Source organism: Poecile atricapillus, chromosome 6 (genome assembly GCF_030490865.1).
Source record: "Poecile atricapillus isolate bPoeAtr1 chromosome 6, bPoeAtr1.hap1, whole genome shotgun sequence".
Taxonomy (NCBI): Eukaryota; Metazoa; Chordata; class Aves; order Passeriformes; family Paridae; genus Poecile; species Poecile atricapillus.
The window spans coordinates 23,187,890-23,205,257 of NC_081254.1; the positions used below are offsets into that span (position 1 = coordinate 23,187,890).

The 17,368-nt window shown below is 37.9% G+C and overlaps 1 protein-coding gene across 7 annotated transcripts in view; it reads right to left on the bottom strand.

The window, feature by feature from the left end:
* Positions 1–4,390: 4,390 nt before the first annotated feature.
* BLNK (B cell linker) overlaps positions 4,391–17,368 on the bottom strand; it is a 44,472-nt gene continuing 31,494 nt past the window's right edge. For 2 of the 7 annotated variants that reach the window (XM_058840979.1, XM_058840980.1), the window contains exons 11-21: positions 17,041–17,068; positions 16,674–16,746; positions 16,104–16,134; positions 15,083–15,125; positions 14,290–14,368; positions 13,832–13,863; positions 12,413–12,478; positions 10,374–10,453; positions 7,943–8,026; positions 6,765–6,920; positions 4,391–5,509 (exon numbers count right to left, since the gene is read on the bottom strand). In XM_058840979.1, the coding sequence (XP_058696962.1) occupies positions 5,390–5,509; positions 6,765–6,920; positions 7,943–8,026; positions 10,374–10,453; positions 12,413–12,478; positions 13,832–13,863; positions 14,290–14,368; positions 15,083–15,125; positions 16,104–16,134; positions 16,674–16,746; positions 17,041–17,068 (792 nt within the window). In that variant the 3' untranslated portion in view covers positions 4,391–5,389. The remainder of the gene's footprint in view (positions 5,510–6,764; positions 6,921–7,942; positions 8,027–10,373; positions 10,454–12,412; positions 12,479–13,831; positions 13,864–14,289; positions 14,369–15,082; positions 15,126–16,103; positions 16,135–16,673; positions 16,747–17,040; positions 17,069–17,368) is intronic. The other 5 variants (XM_058840975.1, XM_058840973.1, XM_058840974.1 and 2 more) reach the window with 4 other exon arrangements.

The window sequence follows — 17,368 nt, forward strand, 5'->3', positions numbered from 1 at the left end:
GTAATTTTCTTAGGAGCCTGCTTGCTTTCTACTTTCAGTTTTAGGGATAATGAGGAGAGATTATATTTTACAGTTTTTAGTCTTTATATGAGGGCATGTAAACAAAAGACCTCTTAACTATAGTGACTGAGGGTGTGCAGATGAAGGTCCTTATTGTCCACAGTAATTATGTCTTGAGGCTTTGTTCTCCAGATTCTTAATGAACCTCTGTGGGCTAGAAGTTTCAGTCTTTTGTGGAATTGCTCTTACCATATAGCTTGCACCTTTTGGCCAAGTATGAAGGTGTAAGCCAGCTTCCCAAAGTATTGATGGAAAAATTGTCAAAATTGAACAGTGGGCTTGGAGAGGACTGGGACATTTAAATCTTTGGGGGGTTTAGATTGTAAGCAAGCCCAGGTAGTTTTCTGTTACTGGTTCCTTAAGGTGAAAATGAAGATTGCTTGCTACCAATGAAACAGTAAGATGTCATGGATGTCATAGACATGTCACCACTAACCTGAATTCAACTTACGTTTTTAAAAGTGTTAAAATTACTTAAAAACAGTTGCTTCAGTGATTAGATAAATTTTTGTTTCTTGATATGTCTGGTGGCAGGAAGATGCAAACTAGCCTTGCAACTGGTGAGTTAAGTATGGAAGTCAACTGAAGCAGTCAAGGCAGCGTAGTTCGGGTGCATTAATATACAGTTGGTATGTGTTGTGTATCTAAACTGGATCATTTTGTGCTGCAAAATGGGCTTGGGCCTGATGTTAATTTGGCTAGGAACTTTGAAGAAGATCGGTGTAGTGGTGAGGAAGCAGGTTGGAAAGAAACAGCATTAGGAAAGGACAAAAGCTTTATTGACTAGAAGGATCTGTTGTCTGCCTCAGCTTGCTCTTCTGTAAACTGTGAAATTGCATCTGTGAATTTTGGACATTGCCTTTGCCTTCTTTGGAAAAGATTATGTGAAGTTTGTTTCTAAACCTCCTTGCGGTGCAATTTCCGCAAGGATTACCAGTTTTTATTAACAATTACTTAGCACTGAGGTGGAAGTTCTGCTGTAGCATTAGGGGGTTTTCTCTGTATTGATGAATCATGAGAGTGACAACTGTCACTGGAATTCTTTTCTAACTTGTTTGTTTTTGTATGAATTGACCTTAAATGGTACTGTGAAAACATTGTAAAGCTAGAAAATATTGAAATAAGGTTGCTTTGTATGATCTTAATTAATTGGCATGTGTCATTTTTTCCATGGATATCCATCTCATTCAGTTGCAGAGAATTATTGCTTCCTCCTGAGTAGTGATTCAATAATTTTCCCGCCCTTAATTAGGTCCTTGTATTATTTAGTGCAGGTTGCTCAAATACTGTTCTAAATATATAATTTTATTCTTATGACCTTTTCCATAGTGCGTTGTTTGAGGTCCTTAGAGTTCAACATTTCTGCAGATCAGGTTTCAGAAAATCTTAAGTGGGACTTCACTGAAATTAAGATGACAATCCATTACCATCAGCAGAAAATTTGTTTGAAGTGATCTGACCTCTGTCGCAGGTCACAAGAAGATGCAGAGGAAGATGCAGGAACAATGTGTTCAATTCTTCAGTGAAACGTTCAACTACTTTAAATATATGAAGCCACCTTTTTTACTGGCGGACTCCTGCAATGTTGGTGCATTTCTCAGTATTTTCAGTAATTGAGGAAAGGTGTCTTACAAATATACTACAAACCACAGGTTTTCATTACACAGCTACACTTTATCTCTGAAGTATTGCATGTACCAAGTGAAACATAAGTCTATTTGAAAAAATATTAAATGTTAGTATATTTACTGTTTGAATTGTAATGGATATAGGTCATGTGACAAAGTTGTACAGGTAACTTGAAGTATCTTGATTCTGAGTGCTTGACTTTGCAACAATAACATTTTAAAATAGCTTGTAACATTGCACATAGCAAGATAAACTTTAAATTGATTATATTGCTTTGGGACATACAAAGAGAGGTGAAAGCTCAAGATTATCAACTGTAAAGTATCTTGTTCAACCTTGAAGAGGCTTAAAATCTATCCCATTATGTATTCTTGGCAAGATGTGTATTCATCAGTAAGTCATGGTGCCCTTCCTCAGTAATTCCAGTGTTTGAACAAAAATTTGTTACAGAGTTGTTCTTATATGAGACTTTTTTTTAAGATTTCCTAATAATCTCTGTTTGCTGCTGGTGCTTTTGATTGAAGGAAGAATGTAGTTTTGTAACTTGTGTGTGTGAACACTTGGATTTCTGAGAATGCAAGCTCTTATTCCTTTCATGGAGTGACATTGTCAGGAATGATACGCAGTACTCATTGTACTCTGTATCAGGTAGGCAGACATCACTTCTCCTTTGTATATTATTAAGTATGACACTTCACCCTGCGTTCTCAGACAAAAGAACCAGTTCATTTCTAGTTCTGTGTTTAGGTTTGGTTTTCTTTTTGTGTGTGTGTGTTTTGTTATTTTTTTGTTGTTTTGTTTTCTTTTAGCTATTCAGTGAATGACAATTATATGGAAGGGAAATTAGCTAGCACTTTCACATTATCAAAGATGAGTGGAGAGGTGTGTTGCTCTGTCTGTCAGGTCAGACTTGATATACCTGTTAGTGGTAGCATTAAGATGACTGCTGGCACTGCAACAGCTGCACCAAGTCACCCTTTCCTACATTCTGTAATGGCTTTTCAGTCCACAGCACTGGCATTTTTAACACAGCAGGCTTCGTCCTGAGTGCCAATTTACTTTATGTCCAGAATGTAGAGAATAGTAACTTGGTACAATCCTATGCCTAAACTTGCTTAAACCTTCTCCAGCTAAAACTGTTTCAAAATATGTCTGCACCATAGTCCTGCCAAGCTGTAACAGATCTAGCTTGGACATGGAAAGCAGAGTAACCAGTCTGCTTCCTTTGTTCCTGTACAAAACACCAAGTGTAGTAAAAGTAGGTGATAACAGTCTGGTGGGTTTGTGTGTGTGGTTTTTTTTGGGGGGAGGGTGGTTGTCGTTCCCCCATGGAGCCTTATTTTGTGCCTAAGAAGTTCTCATTTCAGGCTGATTGGATTTTTTTGTGGAAGGTTGTGTTGCCTATCAGCTCCCTGCTTTGTTTTGTTGTCAAAACTGTAAGGTAGCCCTATAATCATGTAGAACATGGATTAAAAATAAAGTACAGGTAACTGGCCTGTTTACCTAGGGCATATTTGTTATTTGTAGGTCAGCCACAGTATTACATGTAGTGCTGAACACTTAGAGCTGAGAGGCAGGAGCAGCAGTGCTTTAAAGTGGTCAGTGCTAATTACCTTCAAAATGTGACACCTAGTCTTGTATGAAAGATATACACTTGCATTTCCCTTATTCACACTATTTTTTTCCTTCAGTTCTAGAATGATTGAGCTACTGCACACTTGGAAAGAATGTTTGAAGAACCTAGAGATTTTGAGGAACAGCACAGAAAGGTTAGCAGACAGACAGACAGTTAGTACAAAGTTTAAAGACTGTGCAGTATGTTGAGTGAAAGGCAAGGACTACATTAATGCAGAGGAAGTTCAATACTCAGTGGCTACTTTTTCACAAAGTACTTCCACTGTGAGTATTGTTTGAAATAACTTCTAAAGTGGTGCTTAGAGTAGCTAAATAATTTAATAGTACACATATAGAAGAGGTAAATTAAAATTGCAGATTCTACTAACTTTTGTGTTAATTCTGACACTTGGACTTGGCAATCTTAATGCCAAATCTAAACATTTCAGTAGCATTAAGCATAGTATTAATATAAAACTAATACTAACTAAGCAATATACTAAACATAGCCCTTATGTAGTACTGTGAATGGTCAGTCATAGGTAGGCTTGTGTAAAGTCTGTATCCATTTCTTGTTTCTCAGTTGCCAGTGTCTTATCACACTACATTTGGGTAAGTATTGCTTGTGTTGCAGAGGGAAGAAGCTGAGATGCCTCACGGTGTGTAGGCAGCCATGTGCTGAGCATTGTATTGGCATACAATTCTTTCTAGAGGTCAGGTGCAATACTTCTAGAAACAACTGATCAAAAGCACAGTAAAGTAGAATACACAGAATACAGCTATGCTATGGCCTGTGACATGCTGAGACTTTGCAGGTCTTGACTCAGTCATGACTTTAATGCCTTGAATATAATCCTACAGAAAACTGCCTATTTGGAACAAAATGAACAAACCAGGTGTGTATAAAGTGTTGGTTTTGGAAAGTACCTTTAAGATGGATGAGTCTTCAGGTCCAGTGAAATCAAACACTGCTAGAGCTAGTTAGCAATTGCTCCTAGAAGTTTTTCATTGATACAATTAAATTTACCATTTATACATTCATCAAATTAATTTTCACCACTTGAACATTTGTGGAAGTTTACTTTGTTCACAATAATACATTAAGTAAACCAGTGTGATAGAACAGGCTATCACATATAAAAATGAGGGTTTTTTTTTTCTGTGTGTCTCCATAAACAGTAATTCAGCAGTAACTGTGTGGTTAATTGGTTTAGCAATGATGCAGTGCACCTGGGTCACCAACAGCAGGCAATTTGAAGACAAAAGATTTGAAAGTCATTAAGCCAAATTATATGTGTGTGTATATATATATGAGATAAAGCTGTAAAAAGTGATAGCATTCATAACAAATTGTGAAGGACATACAAACATATACATTAAAACATCAATGCTAGTGAATTGATGCTTTCTTACTGGAAGGGTGCCAAGGAATGCAGGCCAGCAGTCCACATACACTACTGAGTTTACAGTATTAGATTTTATTTGTACATTTGGAAATAGAAACAAAAATATCAGTGAAACAGAGTGAATCTGAGGGAAGGTACAACAGATGTCCATATATCTAAAACATTCAGGTGGATTTATTGCCACTAATCACAAAGTACAGTCCTATTTTCAACTTGTGCACAATGGTACATTAGGTTAAGTTGCTCTAACTTTAACAGCTCTAACTGAGGCTGTGCACTTTACAAAGAAATTGCTGAAAGCAGCGATATGTGGTGAACATAAATGGAAAGAGTTGATCACTGTGGGTAGTCTCATTTTTAAAGCAAAAATGTCCTCCAAGAAATCTATCTTCAAATAACAGTCAGAGGACCAGGCTGTGGTATGCAGTTGTTCTTCCCATGACCTTGGATACCCACTGTTGTCACCGATGCCAGTGTATCTGCTTTGGCTTCATGTGTTAAAAAATGTGAACACTTTCCTGGTAAAAGGGACGTAGGGTTGAACTCTATGAAATGCATTTCTTACTACTCTGTAGGTGCTCTTTAAGAGTTTCCCATAATTTTGAATTTTCTTCTTTTAATACCTTGTCCAGGTTGAAAGAAATTATTAAAGAGGTCTTCATTTTAGCAGTTCAGTTTGATTAAGAAACTCGAACAATATGTTTCAGTTTTGTTGAGTCTTTTGTGTTGTTTTGGCTGTCAATTAGAACCAGGGAGGTGCGCTGATGATTCTCTACTATTTCAGCAACACTGTCAAAGCGCTGGATAAAGAAAACAAGAAATAATTAGTGCTGGCTTCCTTCAATGCTATAATATTGACAGTAATCATTGCATCTTTTTATCTTTGCTTCTCATGTAATTTAAGGGAGTTAAGCTACTTGGTACCAAGTTAGATGCTTTGCCTTTAAGTGAGAACACTGATCCTTCTTAGTTTTGATTTTAGTCATAAACAGATTAAACAATAGAAGATATAGAAGGCACCAGCTGTCTCCTCCTTTCCATTTGCGATTGCCACCTGCACAAACTAAACCACTGAGTTTGCTGTGGGCCGTAGTGAACTGACATTTCATTTTACCTTAATGTATAGTAGGTGGCAGACTGGCTGCTCAGAAGCTGTGGCAGATGTGGTTCAGGCACTTCAGAGGGAAGGCTATGTCCAGGAGTAACAGGTACAGGCAGCCATCTATGAGAACTGTTCTAGTTATGCAGTTTTAATGTTTTTCACTGTAAATTAGTATCCAGAAACTGCCAGATCTGTTGCTTTTCCTTTTGGACTTTGGTCAAATAAAGACTTTGGACTATATATTTATCCTGAGGTCATTTTTCACCCTTTGTTGAAGACCAGGTGACCTCCAGGCTATTATATTTGCTCTAATCTCAAAACTGGTGCCTGGGAGGCAGATAATTAGTCTATGTTAAGCCTACTTCCACATTGCTGAAAAGCCTACTCTATGCAGTGATAAACTGTTTTTATTGGTATTTGTGTTCCAAGTTTCTGTTTTACTATCAGAGTAATTATCTCTGTGGTAGAGTAGATAACCAGTGATCTTTTCACTCCAGAGCTAAAGTTTAATATTTTCTTACGTGAAAACAGTATTAACAGTAATGTCATTCTCATTTTTGATAGTGTTGGGGGGTTTTGTTTCGTTTTTTGAGTCTGGCTGTTCTTCCTTTGCAATTTTCCAAGAAACGTAACTAGAGTCTTAGATAGGAGGTAGATAGAGGACTATAAGTAGTCATAAAATTTATCTAGTGTGGCTGCAGCTCTTACCCTGCTAACTTTATTTTAACAGCTCTATGAGTATGTTTTAAATTTGATTTGTGGTTTTAGTTACAGTGTACAGGAGCTGTTATAACACTGGTTTCTCTAGTTTGACAGATCAGTCATTATAAAGAGTATATTTTTATCTTCATATATGAAGAATCTTTTTGGTCATAGTGCAGTATATCTTAGTCCTTGCTTATTAAAGGTCTACAATTAAAAACCGTTAGGAAAAACTCCCAACATCATCTCACCTCTTCACCACTTTTTTCTCTGCCCAGTGCATATTGCCTTGTTGATTCAATAAATCGTATAGGAATGTTGTACACTCTTCTGTTGTAAAACACAACCAGTGTATATGGTTGCTGGGAATCCTGTCCAGAACTCTTCCTTATTAGAAAAGATCCATCCTAAAGAGAGAAAAGTGTATTTGGTATTAGTCAGTGTATTTGGCTAATTTTTTCCAACAACTTAGTTTGGTTTTAGCTTAATATTTTGATTTATATTAGCATTAAATCCTTTTCTCCCATTAGAAAAACAATAGCAGCAGATGAAAAGTAGCATGGATTCCTGCTAACAGTAGCTTTCAAAGGTCTCATTAAAAATCAACTTTGCTGCTGCCTGTTCTCTCTCTCAACCAGAAAGAAAACGAAGAAATTAATACACAGTGGTAGCCATCCTTTGGGGTCCACAGATTGTTAGGGAATACTTCCTATCAGTGGCAGTAGGTAGGCAAGAAAGCTGGGAGAGGTGGAGATACCATTTCTCCAGAGCTGTAAAAAGGAGTTCACCACAGTCAAGCACCTGCATTCCTGACAGTGTAGCCCTGTGCTCATTCACAGTAGCCTTCACCTGGTCATAGCCCCATGCTCTGCCCCTTTATCCTGCTCCGGCAAGAATGGAAATGTACTTGATGCTGAGGATGCAACTCCACGAGCTCCTCTTCCCTCCTGTGACACCAGATTTTGTACTAAGTATAGTTGAGAGAATTCAAATTCTCCAAATACCTAAATGCATGGTGTTGCTATGTCAAAGTGCATAGCAACACCGACCTTTCCAAATAGCAGTTTTCACACGAGCCATTGGACAGTGGTGGAGACCACTTAAAAGCCACTGGGCTTTGCACTTCCTCCAAGGGGTGTGCATGAGCTGTAAGATCTTCCTCAGCTCTCTAGTCTGTAATAGCTTTCTCTGCAGTGCTTTGGTCTTTGAGTTACACTAATGCAACTTTATGTTGCAATGAAAGCCAGCTTTAACTAATGTCATCACAGTAATTCCAGGTTTGACAGTACTTGCATGACACAGCAGTTCTGACCTGTTCACAAAGCAACTGATGCTCTTTGAATACTTCTGGTTGTCTTTTTAGTTTTTTTAAATTTGAAGTTTGAGGTTTTTTTCCCTATAAAACAGACATTCTTTGAAAGTGACCTACCTTGTTGGATCGGTACAGTGCATCTTCTGCCATTTTTCTATCACAGGCAGCAGCATACCATGCTTTACTGTGAACACCAGCATCCTAAAAAGAGAGGAACAGTGTTTCACCTCTAAAATAACAATGGTAATAATAAAGAATATGGCCTGTAGGGGAGTTACTGCTAAATAATGACAACTATAAAGAACTAAAATGCAGAAAACACAGAATTTAAAAAAGTCTTTGCCAGAAGTTCACAGTTTTAGTTGGATAGCAGTAGGGCAAAGAAAAACTGGCATGCCAAAACACTGGTAACAGATTTGTGATAGAAGGCTGATAAATGACAAAGAGGGGATGCCCTGAGGAAAGCAGTCAGGTTCAACTGTAGGATAGTTTTAAAGACTGAAGCTGTTCCAGTAGAATTTTAAGAGGAATAAATGTTGAGGAATGTTGAGGAATATACAGATCATTAATAATTTAAATGCTGCTCAGTTTGGGCGCAAGGTGTTTGGATTTGGTGGGTGTCTAAGCTTTGGAAAGGAAGTTTCCCATATACTTAATGCTGTTTGTGAACACAAACATGATTGTCTCCACCTGGACAGAATGAAGATTGGATAAGTTTTGTTCCAGATTTACAGTAATAAGCTTAATGATAAAATTAATTTTCACACACACTTTTTCACCTCTGTACAAAATAGACTGAAGGTTGCACATTATAACTGAGCTGGTCTAACTTGACTTATTGCTGCCAGAGAGGGAATGTCTTGGCTTCTCCTTTGTGCTCATTTTGTTGCTCATTTGATCGCATGGTGAGATAATTCACTTTATTAATCTTGCAGAAAAATCCCAAAACTTTCCTTTTTTGTTTTGTCTTTTTTTGTGTTTGACTGCCAAGCTGGCTTTCTCTCAGTTTAATGACTTGGCTCAACCCACTACAGGATCAGAATGGAGCACCAGAGAAGCTGGGAAGGGGGCAGGCAATGAGGAGAGAGCAGAACCTCAATTTTGGGAGCATTGCACTAAATTCTTTGACTGGCTCAAGCCATAACATGTAATTTTACCTTCAAAAATTTTCCAAGTATTTCTCCAGTCACACTATTCATTGGAAAAAGAAAGGGTGAGAGGACTGCATATATGAAAGGTACTTGCCCACACAGAGAATGAGTCCAGTGAACAAATCTTTATTCAACAGAAAAAGGAATCCATGGCCCCAGACCTTTCTTCTACCACTATCTGTGGCCTATGATGTAGAGCAGACAGCTGCTGCCAACATTTGGGTGGGAACCAAGCAAAGAGTGAATGCCATGGGAAGGAATGACATCTGTGAGCACCTGTATTGTGCAGGATGCTACAGCAAATTATACCACTGTATATAATTGCTGGGAAAATAACACTAACAGCTAAATTTTTTCCTAACTAAAGGGATCTTTTATTAAGTTCTGTTAGTGCCCATGGCTGTTACATAAAAATGGCAAATGTAATTGGTACAAGCTGTTTACTATGTAGACTTTTCTGGATTGTTTATTTGAAAGGAATTTTTATAATAAATATCTAGTGTGACATACAGTTAAAATTTTTCCAGAACTTCAAATCCTTTGTGTTCTACACTGTTGTATTATCTTTGTCATGTCAGACTTTAGAACATTTACTGTTACTGGGTCTGCATGATAGAGCCTTTGTTTTACACTCAACAGAACTATTTTTACCTTGTTTGTGACTACTAGGCTTGTAAGAATGGCTTTCTGCATTTTGTACTCTCCCTTCATCCAAAATGAGAGTAAGGGGAATAGCACTGAAATGAAAATAACCTTGCATTTGCTTAGATCATTCAAAGCTTAATGTTGCAACAAAACACATAAAAAAAAAAAAAGAATTGGCCATAAAACTGACAACATTAACTGTAATGAGAAGAGATCTTTTGAAAGGAACTGAAGGAAGTTGGACTTGGGAGAGACAAAAACATGCGGTGGAGGTGCTGCAGCATCATTCTATTTGCTTAATGCAGTTTTTTTCCTGTACACAATTTGTACAGGTATAAGGTTTAAAAAAGGATGTGATTAAAAACTCTTTACAGCAATCTATATCCAAGACTAGACTTAAGTACATCACCACAGATTTCCTTATTTCAGTCATGTTGAAAGGATGAACTGAAGAGTCAGGAAAACATGAAACTAAAGCTGTGATTGGTAGAGTGCCAATATTTAATATAATATTATTGACACATTTTTCTACAGTTTGTTAAACCTCTCCTATGCTATGTGTTCTGAGCATATTTTAACGAAAGCTAACATTCAGATTGTTTGTGCTAGGGAAAAGCCTCATTGCAAAAGGGGGCATAGAACACTCCACAAAAGGAGTGCCATTTTCTTTTGGAAAGGGGTAGGGGTAGAAATACTATTTTAAAATAAAGGATATGGAGATTTCCGTAATATGAATTTAGCTAATATTATACCTGGTCTGCAGAATTTGAAATAGATGAAGTGCTCCTGGGAGGGGAAGCACCCAAAGAACGGTTTGCAGCTTCTGGCACTTCTAGAAAACAGAAAGAACAACATGTATAAGTTTTCTAAGTATGCTTGTTATGATGTAAGAAATTGGTTTTTTTACAAGGACTTTGTGGAAGATCTGGAAACACTTGACCTTTGATATCACTCAGGAAAGCTTTCTACTGGAAATGCATGGAGCCTATATTAAGTGCTGGGATATTTGCCTGCCCAAAGGGGTAGCCTTGCTTGTGAAGAGAAAACCAGTTTGGATAACAGTTTGGTTATTAGCCAGAACTAGACTCAGAATACAGGAAAAAACCTCTTCCATCACCAGAGTGAGTGAATGTAGCAGTAGGTAAGAAAATGCAAGATGCAATTAATTTTCAGTCCAGTGTGAGAAGCAGTCTTACAGGTGAGTGAGTCCAGAAAATGAATTTATTTCAAAGATCATTTTTCACCACTTTAGACTACCTGAATTGTTTGTATGCATGTGCAAATAGTCCAGGCAGCTAAATGGAGAAGCAGAATTAATAGAAAACATTATAATGCTTAATTGGAATAACAAGCATCATTGGAAATAGTTACTAGGGATGAAATACAGATGGAAGAGTTTAAGAAATCAGAAGTGAAATGTATGAGTAGTGTTGCATAGTAATGATATGATGAAAGAAGTATGGATTATTGCTTTCTGGTAAAACAGAATCTGGCCCAAGAGTGTAGGTGGCTGCTATAGGTACTTGTGAACACAGCTGGCTGCAAATCAGTATACTAGAGAAGATCATCGTAGAAAGTTGAGTGATACTTATTTTGTTATTATGGGAGGGTTTTTTCCTGTGTTTTCTACTTATTGGGGAAAATAAATGTTACCCTTTCTGGATATGGTGCCCCTGCAGATTGCATTGTCAAATCTCCACTAATAAAATGCTGACTTAGATACTGGTTTAGAAAGCAGTAAGAATGTTAGAGAAGACCATACAGTGACCAGAATTAAAGAATTCAGTTGGACTGGAGAGCTCAAAGACAATTGTACATTTAGAACTTTTGCAGTAAAGATGGAACTGTCTGGAAGCTGCATTCCAAGTGGAGGGGAGACATTGTAGGGAGCAGTTCCAGCTCTCAATGAATTAATAATCACCTGAAGAAGGCTATTCAATATTATCGATTTTGTTTTTTTCTGTAAAATTTTGACTGACCAGCTGTTAAAGCTCCAGTTGAAAGTAGATTAGATGACTGTTGTAGTGCATCTAAAAAATCTTGGTATCTCCCAAGGGTAAAACTCATCTCTGGTTTGTGTAATGTTAGTTCCTACCTGAAAACCTTCTTTCCCTTCCCCCTTCCTATTGGCTGTGACCTCCCTGCATCCCCTAATCACCCCTGCCCCCTGGTATAAGAGATAAGACCCAGAGCATTTGGGTCTCTCTCTTGCCCCGGATGGAGGACAGACAATAAACCCGGGATTATTCCAGCAAGTTTGAGCCTCCTGTGTCCAGATACTTTGAGTCCGTGTTGTATCCACTCCAGGACCCCCTCTGCCGCCTGTGCCCTGAGATGAGAGGGGCTCTCACCACGGGGGGTGGGACAGAGGGGTCCCATCGGGAGGAACGATTGCAACAGATGACTAAAGCAAGAACTGCTAGAAATTAGTCAGATTAGTGAATTAGACTTGGCAAAAGGATATTAAAAGAAGTCAAGAAAGATGCCTTGTCTGTGTGTAAAAAAGTAAAGGGTGATGGGGCTTTATACAATAAGAATTTAATTGATTTTAAAGATAATCTAGGTACTAAAAAATAGAAATTCTGGCACAGAAATGGAAATATCCACAATCAAATTGGAAGCAGAGCTTAAATAATTTTAGTACAATTGAACTGATGGGTGCAGATAAACTTTACCCAGGAGATTTTAAAAACTGGCACATGAAATTCAGGGGTGGTAACAGTTACTTGATGTAATTTTCAAGTCAGGATGGTACCAAATGATTAAAGAATGTCAAACATAATTGCTATACCTAAAGTGGAAAAAGTGACTTGAGCATCTGCAGGGCTTTTTGTCTGATTCCACAGAACACAAGGTCCTAGGAGAGAATTTGAAGGAAATAACATCAAGATTTGGAAGTAAAGGTGCAACTAGCAAGAGAAAAATCTGAATCTTAGCCAAGTAGATAAAATGTTACAGCTCTCTAAAATAACAGAGTTCTGCAAAGAGGGGATGTGACAATTAATCTGGACTTCAAAGGAGTATTTGATACTGTGCCATATGGGAAATAAATACTTTTAATGATGGAAAGGGAAGTTAGCTCTAGGCTTTTATGGGGACAAAGAAGAGATGGCAGGTTATGCTGAACGGACATTAGTGGTTGTGGGACCAATGGTATGTATTATAAAGTTATTATTGGACCTGGCACAGAATAAGATTATGCTAAAGAAAGTTTACTAATCAGAGCATCATTTAGCACCAGATGTTCTTGAAGAATAGTTACAGTTCCGGGAGCAGTAAGAATTTATGCTTCAAGTTGAAGCACATCAGCTGTGTGACAGAGCAGACAAACTTTAGTGCATCAGTCAAGAACATTAATGTGAACCATATCATACTTCCTCAGCACAGGAGATATAATTGCACCATGCATCAAGCAAATGTTTCCAGGAACAGGGATACACTAATAATATCATGTAAGTTTAAGCTACACCAAATGTAGATTTCTACATAGATGGCCATTTTCAGCATCTATATACAGTGTGAAAGATACATTGAGACTGATTATATACAGTAAAGGGCTTACAGGAAGGTCAGACAAATGTCTGCTAACAAGCAACTAGAAAAATGTTAAATCTAATTTACACTTCTGTACAAAGAGGGTTTATATACATATTACCTAATTTGTTTTTAACTGAACTGAAACAAAGTCCATATTTGGAAAGCACTACTTAGATAGGAGCTTTAGCATTTGCTATTATGAATATATGTTATTGCTATGAATATATTTTATTGCTATTATGAAAGAACTTTCTTCTTTTTTCCTTCTGTAGAAAAAGAACAAATTGAATGCAATAATAATTTCTCTGTCTTCTAGACAACAGAAGCCTGTAGCAGCCCAGAAATGTAATATTTAGGATTCTTCTGTGAGAAGGAAGATTGATGGAATCTTTATTATGATGGGAAATGACCCAAACTGCCTTTGCTAGAAATTTCCAGTATTCATAAATTTACATGAAGCAGCCATTTTCCATCAATAATCCTGAGATACTCCCTTAATTTTACTAGTTGAGCTAAGATCCTGGATACTTGACCTCCTCTTTGTATGCATTACAGAGATACATGAATTCCAAATTAATTAATATGCAAGGTATTTTGAAATAATTTTAATTCAAATATTAATTTGAAATGACAAGTTAATAATATTTTAATTCAAAAACTGAATTATACTTACTTGGCAGAATTGAGGACTTTTGGAGCATAGGCCTGAAATAAATGTTGAGAGATTACAGAAAGGTCTGAGGGCACGCACCCAGTCCTGATAATATGAAAATGGAGTATTTGAAGCAAGCAGTGGTAGAATGTGTTCCATCTCACCCATTTGTTCATTGAGAAACATGGTTCTGATTCAGGTATTTAAAGAAAATTATATCCCACTAGCAGAAATTTAAATGTATGTTTTAAATCTCTATCACCTTATTACAGATTATATCCCCTCATGCTTTTTGGTGATGGTTATAGTATTTGTATGCATTCATTTGCCATGTTTTATTTTTTTGCTACTGTGAGGCTTCAGGAATCTCAGGTCTGAAAAAGTAACACGAAAGCTCCAGTGAAAAGAGTTCTTTCTCCCCTTTGAGGCTCTCACAGCTAGTGCACTGAAATATTCAAGAGGATGGAAAGGGATCTTACTTTTGGGCACCACTTGGAAGTGGGGGAAGTGGCAGTTCCTGGTTGGAACTGCGCCGTCGTTCTGGTGCCGTAGGTTTTTCTGTAGTTTGGGAAAAGAAACGGCAGAGTCAAGATTTCTTCAGAAATACATTATCCCAGATTAGGGACTCCCAGTAGATGAGGAAGGGTTTCTTATACTATAAATTTGGGTGTTTTTCCTTACGTGGCAGCCTGCCACGGCACTGCTTTTTTTGTTAAGTAATTCTAATATCTGTGCTATGGATGCTTGCAGGGCTCGGTGGGGCACGGGGGGCGTGCGCTGGGGCCGGCTGCCTGCAGGGGCTGGGCTGGCCAGAGATCCCAGCCTGGAGCGAGGCAGCAGCTCCTGCTGAGCCTTGCCTGGAGGAGCCACCGCCTCACCCAGACACAGAGACAGGACGGGATGGATTTCCTGTCTGTGCCAGGGACTGGCTCTTGCCAGGAGTCAGTTCCGTGAGAGATGGCTCTGGCTGAGTTCAGAACCCGTCCCTCCCTTCCCCCTTCTCCACTTACAGGGCTACATGGGCACACTGCTGGTCCATTTCTGTCCTACGTTACCCCGCCAGTAACCTCAGCAGTTCTACTGTGACTGCTTTTAGAGAACAATGAAATTCAGTGCAACTAAGGCTGCCCAGATCCAGTTTGAAACTGCTAAAACCAAACACCCCTCAAAAACCTACAGTAAGTTGAATGTGATGTTTGCTTCATGTTTTCAGTTAAAAAAAAATAAATTCAGATAAATGTCAACTTTTTCACAGTAGTGGCTGTAATTTACCTTCATTTGCAGTCAAGTTCTCTCTGGAAGGTAAACACGGTTTCTGCAGTAAAAGAGGACAGCCAGGTATTAAGTGGCATGTCACTTGCACAGCAAATGTTTATCATTTATACTTTTTGTAAAATAGTTTAAACTGACAACATCCTGGAAGAATTAGGAGGCAGGGACATAGCCAATCTGAAGAGCCCCTAGTTGTAGGACCTAAAAGTCTGGGATTTTGCAAAGGAGATTTGGAAAGAATCTCAGTTTGTGGGTATAAATAGATGCAGAAAAAGTGAAATCTAGATGGTTCATTCTTATCTCAGGCCCAAAAGTGAAAAGTCTATCCCAAATACTTGCAAATCAAAATTTGATTTTCACCCTTATTGAGCTATGCACACAAATATCTGAACACATTTCTGTTTACTGAAAGTTAAACTGTCAGTTAAGCTCACAGTAAAACTGGAACCAATCTTCAAGTTTTTTTGTTTTTTTTTTATTTTCATTTTGAAACAATGATAACAAACTGCCAGCTTTGAAACATTTTTCAAATTACTTTCTTTGAAAATTTCAACCAGTCTTCTTACTTTCTGCCACAAGAAGTTTTGGGATATTTTTCCAATGACAAAATACTTACTGAAAAACCTCAGACAAATTCTGGTAAAAATCCTACATTCTTCTTGAGCTATCACTTCCAATAAACTCATGTTCCCCATAGGCAGCCATGTACATTCTGGGAATACTTCTTAATTGTGTGTGTTTCCATTTATTTCTCATTTATTCAGTTCATGCACTGTGTTTACTGTTAGATCCTAAAACATTGAATTCAAACATTGCTTTGATCAAAATATTTTTCTGCTTGAGCAGAAAGATCACTGATCTTCATTCACATAATAGCACCCTAATACTTCCTGTCTTTACAACTCTTTCCCCCTAGTATTTTTTTCATTTATCTTGTACCCAAACCCATGACACAAATTTTACAATAAACTAAAAATCTAATAAAAATTTTGGTTGATTATGCAATTACAGGTCAACTTACTGGTGAAGTTACTGCATTAGAAGTTTTCTTGCTGAAGTTTGGAGGAAAAAGAATATGGTTACTTAGCAGATATGTGGATTCATTTAGCAACTAAGCATCACTTTCATTGGTTCTCAGGGTATTTCTGTCCAAAATGGGATTCATTGGATACTTGCAGCAATGAGAAACAAACAAGAATAAAAAAGGAATGAGGGTGTTAGATGCAATGTAGGCACTCAGTAAAGGTACTTACACAAGGAAGCTACAACTCTGTCTAATACTTAACATGACTTAGGCAGGGCAGGAGAACTTGGTGAAAGCTTTCTACATTTCCATGCTTGCATGTGCTAGTGCTGCAATATGGGACTTAATCAGACAAGGCAGCCAGCATCTGCCATCAGTGGTAGGCAGTGAAGGGCAAGGCCACTTGGCATACAACAGAATAACAAAATACCTAGTCAGGATATCTTTCAGGAACAAGAATAAATATTCCTGAATTCTAATTGCTATAGGCAAGGATAGGAATTAGCTCCTAATACACCTATTAAACCCATCCCCATCAAAGAAGTATTTTCATAATTTTTTACTCACAGGCCCCTTGGTAATGGAGATGGAGTTGCTCCGGTGGGAAATCTGGATTCTTGTGTGTTATTGAACCTCTGACCTAGAGATGCAAGCAACATACTTAGTATGCAATGTGAGCTGTATCTGAACAGTGGATTTTCCTCATTGCCATTTTAGTGTTAATGCAATAAAGGTAAAAAAGATCCACTGGTTTAATTTTTTCTTAACATGTTTTCAGTCTGATTATGCAAGATAGCAGTTCAGTAACACTTCTTGCTTATTGCTGACTGTACAGATAAAATTTACACTGACACACTACACTGCATTCTGTATTATGGTAACTGGTGGCACATTAGTCCCCCTCATATTGCTGTGGTTTCATCTGAATACTTACTTTCATCATTGTTGTTTGCTTCATGGTCCTGTAATGAAAAAATAGGTTAGATTTGATATGAAGGAATTAAAAAAGGAAATACTGTGTTCAGTTTTAAGTCCTTCACTACCACAAGGACATAGAGGTGATGGAACAGAGAAGGGCAACAAGGCTGGTGAAGGGACCTGAAGCACAAGTCTTATGTGGAGTGTCTGAGGGAGCTGATGTTTAGCCTGGAGAAAAGGAGGCTCAGGGGGGCCGTATTGCTCTCTACAAGTACCTAAAAGGAGGGTATCCGCCTTTTCTCCCAGGTAACAAGTGACACTACAAGAGGAAATGGCCTTATGCT